The sequence below is a fragment of the Antedon bifida genome, chromosome 2, assembly GCF_963402885.1.
Source record: "Antedon bifida chromosome 2, ecAntBifi1.1, whole genome shotgun sequence".
In the NCBI taxonomy this organism is placed as follows: Eukaryota; Metazoa; Echinodermata; class Crinoidea; order Comatulida; family Antedonidae; genus Antedon; species Antedon bifida.
In genome coordinates, this window is record NC_136227.1 from 14,838,457 (window position 1) to 14,850,015 (window position 11,559).

Consider the following 11,559-nt stretch of genomic DNA (forward strand, 5'->3'; position numbering starts at 1 on the left):
AAGTACAACGTTGCATTTACAAAAATATATAAAAGCAACAACAACAAAATCATTAATAATATTTTGTTGTTTTATCATTTTAGTTTGTATCACTTCTATTCTATCCTTCGTGGTTCAAGTATTTATTAATTAGTTTCATCATAAGTTCACTATTGTTAAACACGGAAGTCATTGTACTTTTTTAAATCTATATACACATTCTGTATAAACATACATTTCTATTCTGCACCTGGTGGTACGTCTCAGTTCATGTAACATTAATTGTTAATAGAAGAAAGCAATGATATGATGACAATTGAGTTCTTTGCTTTTCTATATATTTTTTCTCTCTTAATAATAATATTCGTTCGTACATAGCGCTTATTGCACAATGCTTCTAAGAACTTAAACATTTCGTATTATTTATTTCTGTTTTTCCGTCCCAGTCCATATGCTCGTATACGCTGAGTTGTTCTTTTCTGGGTAACCATAGCTGGTCAGTGTCCTGTACATTTTTCCCAGATTACTTAGGTGGACCTTCGGGAATCTTTCCTCCACCACAAGTTTGTAACAGAAAAGAGTCTCGATTTATTAAAATAATAATCGTTACTCTTAAGCCTTCTCTTGGATCATCTTACATTTTATAAGAAATATCTCCAATTCAAGTTTATTCGTCATAAAAATATGTACATAGGTTAAAATACAACAAAAAACAATGTACGGATTATGTATAGGCCTAAATAACATAATAGTATAAAACAACCAATTCCATATAATGAGAGGGAAGTCATAATTAAATGTTTGAAAATTATTTGATCATAATCAAGTATTCGGAGTTTATTTATACAAATATGTTCAAAGAAAATAATAGATGAAAATGAAAAGGACCTAAAAAACAAAATGAAATGTAAACTGGGACTATGTCTTAATTTAAAAAAGTAGCGCACAACACACCAAGTTTCGAATGTATAACTTGCGTGTTTTTTTAATGTTTCTATGCAATGTCTGGTATATTTCAAGCACTTTTAACCGCCCACGTTTCCTTCGCAATTAATCGGTGTTCAGATACTGAATTCACCACGCTGATTTTGTATACCTTTATATCCTGTTATGTCGAATTGGCCATGATACAATTGTATTGTGCGTTTCCTACTATACCTTTATTTATGATTCTATCCAGTTCATTGCACGAAGTACAATGATCTGATCTATAAATACATATACCTATTTATTCCTGCATATTGATATACACCTATCATATCTGGTAAGATTTGTTTTCACCTTTTATCAATAATTAGGCCTAAACCTACGTCTAGAAAAGGATAGGTTCGATGACTTTGTGGGAGGACTGTTTTCGGCTTCCATTACCAAAAATGCGTTTCGTCGGAAGTATGAATTGGAAGGAGGATAGCTATTGCTCAATCCCCAAATAGGTTGGTGCTCTGTAAATAAAACTGTATACCTATTTTATGTTATCATGGAGAAATAACTAATTTCTCTATGTTTATAATCACATTTTTATTCATAGTCGCTCGCTATTTTGATTACTATGATTGGTCAGTTTAATACCAGGGCAATACATGCGCGCGCAGTAACAATCTCGGAAAAAAAAAACAGGCCTCTCGTCAGTGTGTTTTCTCGGACCCCTGTGAAATCTTGAGATGAATTTTGGCAGACACAAACACATGCTGACTGACAAAAATATACCAATGTCACTGAGAAAGAAATTATTTAACCAATGTGTGCTATCAACTATGACATATGGTTCAGAGACATGGGCAATAACAAAGGAACTTGAACAGAAACGTACAACTACTCAAAGAGCAATGGAAAGAAAGATGATGAACTTATCGCTTCGAGACAGGGTAAATCATACAATCATCAGAAAAAAAGACAGGTTTTACAGATATAATGGACAAAGTAAGACAGTCAAAATGGAGATGGGCTGGGCACGTGGCAAGATTTCAAGATAATAGATGGACATACAGATTAACAGAATGGCAACCAAGGGTAGGAAAGAGGAAAAGAGGAAGACAGAAAAGAAGGTGGAGAAGTGATCTAACAACATACATTGGAACGGCTGCAAGGACTAGGACAGCAAGTATTAGACAGCAATGGAAATGTTATGAGGAGGGCTTCATTCAACATATGGATGAACTATGCCTAGATAGATAGATAGAAACTACCAATTTCGCAGAAAGAGATTTGAAATATGGAATCATGCATGCGTATAAGCTGACGTTTTCGATTAGCGCTTAGTGAAAAACCGGCTTCAAACATTAGGTTTTGGTGTGTCAAATAAATTCTGGTATCTTAATCCCACCTTCATGTCTACAATATTTAATTATTGTAGAAGTGTTCCGGTTAGTCTTCTTCTGTGTTTTTGAGTTACCCTCATGTTGATTAAATACTACTAATATCATGTAAGTTATGGAATAATCATAATCTATTTTAAATATGTAATAATTCATGGTTATCATTCATTAATCCATGGCTATTATGATTATGGAAATCCTTTAAATATCCTATTCGGCTTTTCTCAGAACTGAAACTCGGCGTGCTAAATCAAACGTTATACATACACAAAAGTAATTGTGTTCTATTTGTGTTTAGTATGCTGCTATTGTTATTGTACACACACTGGAATCGGTGACTTATAATATTGGTTCTTTCTAGATTACTGAATATTAAATCGAGAGAATGACAACATGATATGGATGGGTGAATTGATTGTTAATGGTGTACGTTGTTTCTAGAGTCGGTGCATGCTCTTAATGGTGTACGTTGTTTCTAGAGTCGGTGCATGCTCTTAATGGTGTACGTTGTTTCTAGAGTCGGTGCATGCTCTTAATGGTGTACGTTGTTTCTAGAGTCGGTGCATGCTCTTAATGGTGTACGTTGTTCCTAGAGTCGGTGCATGCTCTTAATGGTGTACGTTGTTTCTAGAGTCGGTGCATGCTCTTAATGGTGTACGTTGTTTCTAGAGTCGGTGCATGCTCTTAATGGTGTTTGTTCCTAGAGTCGGTGCATGCTCTCAATACCTCTGGTGAGTCTTATTTCCTCTTTGATTTTACATAGTATTCGGAGTTACTTTATTTATGTGAGTGTTTTACTATAATATTAATATACAGTTTAAGAGGATTGATACTAATAATTGCCTAGTCGGCGCTGTATCCAAACCTCTTTGAGTAAGTATGATCATGTTATTAGTGGAGGACGCGTAGGCCTAATTAACTGAGTTAATGCTACTTAGGGCCTATCAGTATGACTGTGTTTATAAAGTGTTGGTTAGGAGGAAGGCAAACATAATGGAAACATAGTAGGCGTTGTATTTAAATCTCTATAGTGAGATTATAATGTAGTTAGGCCTAGGTGTAAGTGCTATACCCTACATTTAAGACCTGTTAACTAAGTTATGATAATTATATAGTAGTACATGATTTATACCAATAATTAGTTTATTATTATATAGACATAAGTCAATACCACTTCGTAAACATTCTTTCGCAATTTGTTTTTTAAGTGCTATCCAATTAAGTTAAGTTATGTTTATCTTGATGTTGTTTCTCCGAATAAAGATGCTTTTGATAACATGTGCTAATGACACAGTCGGCTCACATTTATCGGAAATATATAAAGCGTTATTGGAGTTAATACCTATGGAGACTTCTCTGTTATTGAAGGCACGTTTATAAGCCTATTTGTATTCGTTATGTATGTCACCGTACATGATCTGCAATAGTTCGGTGTAAATAGTCAAAATATATGTGGATAGCCTACTGTATAACAATTTGATTAAATTAATTAAATGTGGTTTTATAAATGTGGTATTTATTATAAATGGTAATTCATAGTCGGTGTATTTTATAATACATATTTGGGACACATGGCGTTTCATACAAAAATCGTGGATTGTGTTGGATTATAACAAGACGCAGGCCACGTCTAGATACGGTACTACTCATACAGTAGCAGGTGTTAAAATGCTATATATTTTGTTCAATTTTATAATAAGGTAACGGTCTTCACGTACACGGATAACGAAATGACACAATTATCCTAATGGTACTGCCGACTTTTACAATAATTTACATCATAATTAGAAGTGTGTTTACACTGGGTTAAAGTAATCTCGCATATTACCATGATTGCATTATGAACAGGATATACATACATACATACATTTAAAATACGTCAGTGAAAATAAAGCTTAGTTCTCCTCTTGGACGTAACGCAAGTACGTAAGCGAAACGAAGGTAATGTGATCACTCGCATTAGATTGTCATAGTATTGGTTAGAAAGTTCAAAGAATGGGCAACTAAAAACACCTAATTAACCTTAAAGAGGCATACGATGATTCTTTATTTATATATATATATATTTTACTTGTGAAGTTTCTCTTTCTGTATAGCTATGAAATTATGCAGATATTGCATGCTTGGTGTGTTATAACATATGAGATCCTCCTTCGAGAAAATCATATTTTTAGTCGCGTGGACGTGACTCTATAGTTCACTATGTCGGTCGGTCGGTCGGTCTGTCTGTCGGTCCGGTATCACTATGCGTTTTATCGCTTTCTGACTTTATCCTGATATCAGTTTAATCCAGCTAAGTCAATTTTTCCCAGTATATTCCTTATGTTTTCACGGTGCGCAATAAAAAATTACGCGGTCTACGCACGATTTAACGAAATCACGTTTGTAATCATATCTTCACAACCATGAATCACAATTAAATAAAATTTGGTACTCATAAATTTCAGGGCATAAATCATCATATGGCAATACAATTACGTGCGTAGCGCATGTAACGCATGCGTACGCGCGCTTAAAATTTTCAAAATTTATTTTCGATGAAATAAGAGTACGTTTCAGGCAATTTTAAGCGTTTACAAAATTGCGCGTTAAATGTTATTGCGCACTCTTTTTGCCCGATTTCTGTTTTCTTGACTTACTTTTCAACTCGAAATTACGTTATACGAGCACGTCAAAAGTGACAGGCTACGCACGTGTAAATTAAAAAAATATAAATATTTTTAAAACATTTCAACATTTTTAAACATGTTCAGTAATTTCGGTCAGTTGGTAGGTTGGTCGGTCGGTCGGAAAACACTAATGAGCACGCGACTGCAGCCATCTATATGGCCTTGTTTCTGAAGGGATTCCTATTTCCTCGAATCGCGTAGCGCTTATGGAAATTATAGTCTGGTGAGAAAAAATATTGACTATTAGGCCTAAAGGAGGATCTCAAATGTTATAGAATATCTTTTAAATAAGGCAATATCCGTTATATTACATAAAAAAGGTTACATTTGCCTTTCAATAAGAATGTTTCCAGTCACTTAGAGTTAATGTTTTTATTTTGACACTCTCATTTTAGTTTGTGTACTTCGATGATGTCATACTGTACGATTATCATTTAGAACGATCATTCCGATCATTTATTTCGACCAATCACGTTAATACTTTGTATACTATCATTAACAACTAGCTTTTTATTGTTCCAAAGACGATGGCAGAACTCTCTTACACATTAAACATTTCATTGAGGACGTTCCAGATTTTGATTATTTTGACCACTGTCTGCGCTTTCAAAGTTACATCATGTAAGTAGACACCAACATTTTGTTTATTTTAACTATTTAACTTAAGATTAAATTCTGAGGAAACGATGGAACTTACTTCTTATAATACACCTATGTTTCAAAATAGAAATATTTGCTTGATACGTTAATAAATCTTCTTTATAATGTTAAACAAATAAAGACTTTCTTTTTTCAATTTTTTCTTTAATAAACATTTTTGAATTAACTATTTCACTGTCGTTGTTATTTACAATGTTACCATTATTTTCTTTGTTGTACAGTAATTGTTGGGTGCGGACACAACTATATGCTGTACGTACCTAAACTTTTTTTTTATTGCAGCACTTAAACTGACGCCCGTTGATCCATATTCGTTGGCCGGTTCCACCCTGAACTTTACATGTACGTTAGATCAAACAAAAACATCGTACAATGCCTCGGATATTGAATGGAAAATTGACGAAGTACCTATTAATTCAGGAAAAAATACTGCCGTAATCTCAAGTACAGAAGCCATTCTTACCTTAACAAACCTAAACATGACAGGTCATGAACATTGGATCGATTGCTTTTTACTTGTAGAAAAACAAAATGGAAGAGTAACGACAAATAAATCAACATCGTCATTAACAGTTGGTAGTAAGTCAATGGCATACATAGTTTTGAAAACATGATTTGATCCCCTCAAAGTTAAAGATGTATTGCCCCCAAAAACATGAAAAATGAAAATTAATCAAATCAGACTTTGCATACGTTGTTTTGTAGTTTTAATAAAGTTAATCACTTCCATAGAAAAAAAAAATAATGTTTTCACTTTTCACAAAATAAATTGTTAAATTCAACCAAAAATCCATTGGCTGGCAGCCCATTTGACCATTTTTTGCTTTAAATTACATTTTTTTAAAATCCAAAGTGGATAACTATTATGTTACATTAAAATGGAATATTCAACAAACAAATGTATAAGAATTATTTTTTCAGGGGGACAATACATCTTTAACGATAATTGATCCATGAAGCCAACTTACGGGTAATTATGAACGAGGTTTAACTTGAATGTTACCTTTATGAAGTCCTAGAATCTATTTAATTACCGATAATAAAAAGAGATGTCGCGGCGGTGCATGTAGCAATTGGCGTGTATGGCCGCACCGTCCCAGATTAAACATGATATATTTAAACCATTTGTTTTCGTCTTTTATTGTATGTGGCTGGAGACTGAGATGAGATTTATTATTATTATAGAAAACCACTCCTTACATGTAATAAGAATCCACAGAACAGATAGTTATATACCTTACTATATTTTGTATCCTTTAGTCATACCATCGTCTCCAACATTAAACTGCAGATCGACAAATATTGTTGATTATTTGTGTACATGGGGAACGGAATTCACCGGAGTTATAAGTGTCTATACATTTCAATTTCAGTAAGTGATTTGTATTATTGATAAATAACACAAATAATTAGAACCATTGCTTTTCTCACAAATAATAAATGTCTTATCATACCTAAAGAAATGTTTCATTTCTAATACAGAATGCATAACCTTGCCTTACCTCGGCTCCATCATAACACTGTCGGATGTAGCCCTCCTCAAGCCTTTGACATTCGTTTCTGTTCTGTGCTGGCCTAGCCAAAGTTTTTTTTCTGTATTAGAAATAATGTCGTCCCTCTGCGTTTTTGTCTTCCCTTCTGTTGCCGGTTCTCGGCTGCCATTCTTACTCTTCTCTTATCACAGTGTCTCGTAATGTGACACCAACCATTTGTCTGTCTGTTTGTCATCGCTCCTTTATTTAAATTCAACAGCTGCAGGTGCATAATCAAATATTATGAAAAAAGACAAAGTAACAAAATAATACTATTATGTTAAATGATTACAGATTATTGATTAAATATTATTGAGTTATTGAGTATTACTGATTACAGATTATTGGTTACAGATTATTGATTATAAATTACTGATTACAAATTACTGATTACCAATTAATGAATACCAATTATTTATTACTGATTAATGATTACAGATTACCGATTACAGATTATTTATTACTGTTTACAGATTACCGATTACAGATTATTGATTTACGGATTATTGATTACAGATTACTGATTACTGTTTATAGAATTTTGATTACTAACAATTACTATTGAATTATGAATTGTTTTAATCCCCTTAGAAACAGTTCTAATGTGTGGATCAACTGTTCTAATAAGCTAAACGACAGCACGTGCAAAGTTTCAGAAAATGATGGTAATCCAATGAGAGCACATCTAGTACGAGTAGTTGTTGAAAATATGTTTGGTACTGCCAATACAACATCCACATTTGATTCTAAGAATGAAGGTCTGTAGGCCAATATTTAGCACAGGTTTGGAAAATATAGATCATTACCATCGAATTATTTCATAAAATATACAAGCACCACAGAAGATCAAATGTCTAATCCCTTTTACGTGACTTATGTGATTTATCCGGCGGGGATACGGGTTTCGTTCAATGAGCTTTTGAAGTATAACATAACGAAAATCATAATTTTTAATCTTAAATAATATCTAAATTGTTTGAAGATTAGCATGAGGAATAAACACTAGTAAAGTTAGGTTTGATTTGTGTCTCCTAAAAGAAATAATGTTCGGTAACCTTAGAATGTCTTAATGATTCTGTTGTTATGCTACAACCGTCTTTTGATGTACGGCAGACGTTACTTATCTAAATTAAAGATTCACTGAAGTAACTCTCATGGCTGTACGCACGTTCTAATCGTTTCATTTTGTTGTATTTTCAGCCGTACCTTTGTCACCATTAATTGATAGAGTTTCAGTGGGGGAATCAAACGTCATAGTATTCTGGAAATTACAAGAAGATTGCTATTATTGTAACTCGCTATGGTTTCAACTTCGTTACAGACGTTTAAGTGAAACATGGACAGAAGAGGTAATGAAGTTACAATCATTTTCACTATTTGTTTTGTCATATTTTTATCATCAGGAGACAACGAATTGTGGAATAACTATCGTATATCACGAATTTACCAACTCATTAAATTTGAATGTAGTAAAATCGGCAATAAATATATATTTATTACGTTTGTGTATAATATATATTTCAAATCGTTAAACAACATTTTTGTAGAATATTTTCGACTCACTTCCTTCAAAAAGATTACGTTGTTTGGCTTCATTAAACAAATCTTCAAAATAATAAAGCACGCTTTTTAAAAGATTGTTATTCCGTTATGCAGGATTTATTTATTTTAATTTATTTATTAAACCTAAAGGCAAATTACTAAAAAATGACAAGACTGTGACTAGATCTCAAATGGAGATGAAAAATATAATAAGCAAAGATCTAAATCAAAATTTCGGGTAGTACTTGCCCTCCATCAGCAGTGCAAGTGAAAATACTTGCACTGATTTTGTGGTAAGCTACTGTGATGACATGACAATAATAATTCAGTCATCTTCTACAACACATCTGAAACATTTGACGCTCGTGATTATACAGTTTCGTTAGAAAATTGAACGATTCTTAAACGTAACAAAATGCTTCAAAAGAAAATAAGGTCATGTAGCTCCCAATGATTGACAAGGTTACTAAAAGCGAATTGTTTTTATTAGATTGAAAAACAGCATAAAAAGCAGATCATTATTGAGGAGATTACGACAGCGGTAGCTGAATATGAATTTCAAGTGCGATCAAGGTTTTCATTAGGCCTACATCACCAGTTCAGTGATTGGAGTCCAATTGTCACACTACCCAGTGAGTTTTAAAGTCATTCGGAATACGTATACCGATACCAATTTTACAGCTGTCACTATAGTGTATTTAATCCACCTCGAGTTGTATCTAACTGACTTACAATAGTTGGCTAGATAGTATCTGGTGACAGCTGCAAGATAAAGTTGTCATTATGTGCTCACTAATCATATCTGCATTAATAATGACCAAATAAAATGAAATATCAAAATCCTCATAATGTATATAAAAAGAACAGTTTACCTTCTCGACCAATATATACCGTACGTGACTAGAATATTTTCTTTTTTATTGTCTAAAAATAATGGAAAATTTGTTTTTGTAGTTTCTATGATCATAGACGTGAACGCTACATCGTCAGAAAACGAAAACGTCTTGTCACTACAATGGGAAACACCAAATGAAGAAAATCAGTATTTTTACCGCATTACGGGAAACTATACTGGACAATCACTGAATGAAAGTGTTGAGGAAGAATTAACATTGAATAACATTGACATAAATGTGCCGTGCAACAACATCACAGAGAAAACCACCATTGTCTATAATCTAGAGCTAAGGAGTGTTCAGGTAGACACGTTTGAAGTCGAAGTCGAAGGTCCTCCAACCAGGATATTATATGAGTTCAAATGCTTGAAACAAGGTGTGTTGGCCTATGTCTCTTTATGATACCTAGAGGGTTCGCTTGTGCATGTATTTGGAAAACACCCATATTCGGGGTAAACTTTGTTTTCATCGTCAATTAATACTTAAACAACTAATAGTAAATAAGGGTTTCAATATATGGTTAAATCAGAACCAAAAGTATGCACCATTTTTCTGTATCATTGAGTAAAGTAAGGAAATCATTTGGCTTCTTCTCAAAAGCTACGGTAATATTCTGAAAAGTGCTCAACACTTACTTTACTTTAATGTTGGCAAATTTTACTTCATGACATAATGTACAACTAGAGATAGACATTAGAGCCTCATATTTACCAATTTCATTTTTTTTTTAGGTTTGGTGACCGAGAGACCCGTAACTCTGAATACAGTTGCAGTGCAATATCAGCCTAGTATGTGAAAAAACAATTATTACAATTTAGAATAGCACACATGTCGAGTTTAATTGCGACAATGTTAGGCCTACTTATTGTTGTTTCTCTACTACTGAATGCTTAGAAATAGCCTCACTACTGCATATAATATCTTCTCATGGCAAATTTACCAATAGCCATACGTTAATCTGAAAATAGCGTAATTTTACTACCTGCTTGAATAATATTTTGGGTGCATTTGTGTGATCAAATTAAGGAAGTTGCCTCTATTTTTTTAGATGTGATCGTATATTGTTCATAATCCATATAGAAAAAAATGATTGTTTCTCTTGTTTTTCTTTTACAATGTTCATGTTTTCAGAAAATTTGCAACAATTCATGATATGTTGTACTTTCAGATGAATTTATCATTCCGTTTCTTGTGGTGGGAATTATTATCTTATTTGTTATGCTGTTTTTTGGAGCTTTTAATGTGTATATACGTAAGCGAATTTTCATTGAATAACAGCCATAAGTCGCGTGCTCTCAGAAAAAAATGAACTTTTAAAAAGTAATGTACTTTAAAACTTTTCTGTACATCAAAACAGTTCAAAAAGTACAGAAAAGCGATAAAACGCATAGTGATACCGGACAGACAGACCGACAGACCGACATAGTGAACTATTGAGTCGCGTCCACGCGACTAAAAATGATATTAAGGGCCCTCTAGCTAAATGTTTAGAACCACGCATGCACTGTATTTGTCATAACAGACGTGAAATAACATGTTTAATATTAAAGGAATCTCTTTTACTTAGGAAATTAGCCCCGTTCGTCCACGATCAGTAGAAAAGGAAGTTTTTGATGACTTGAAGACGAAGAAGTCGGACTTACCTACATCGTACCGCAGTTCAACGAGTTCTGATCAAGGATTTCATGAGTTCAGTCCTGATTCCCAGATAGAAGAGAAAAATATTTACATGGTTGTACCGTCTATTGACCAAGTCTCACCAGTTACGAAAAGTGGTTTTATAAACTCATCACCAGTTACCACTGACAAAATGGCAGTTAAAGAGGGAAGCACGGCATACTTTCGCCTGCAACAAACAGGTGATGATGATGCACTGCAATTGTCTCCATTACTCGTGGAAAGCACAAGAAATGTGCAGAACTCGAATCCTTACACGCCAATGACGTCAGTTTCCTCAGATAAACCA

General features: G+C 33.5%; 1 protein-coding gene across 1 annotated transcript; it reads left to right on the forward strand.

The window, feature by feature from the left end:
* The first annotated feature begins 1,733 nt into the window (after nucleotides 1–1,733).
* LOC144835470 (uncharacterized) lies at nucleotides 1,734–11,287 on the forward strand. The gene is made up of 11 exons (XM_078690554.1): nucleotides 1,734–1,844; nucleotides 5,488–5,584; nucleotides 5,906–6,202; nucleotides 6,884–6,995; nucleotides 7,747–7,913; nucleotides 8,356–8,504; nucleotides 9,188–9,329; nucleotides 9,652–9,969; nucleotides 10,325–10,381; nucleotides 10,762–10,845; nucleotides 11,161–11,287. The coding sequence occupies exons 1-11, from the start codon at nucleotides 1,734–1,736 to the stop codon at nucleotides 11,166–11,168; spliced, it is 1,542 nt and encodes a 513-aa protein (XP_078546680.1). The 3' UTR covers nucleotides 11,169–11,287.
* Nucleotides 11,288–11,559: the final 272 nt, after the last annotated feature.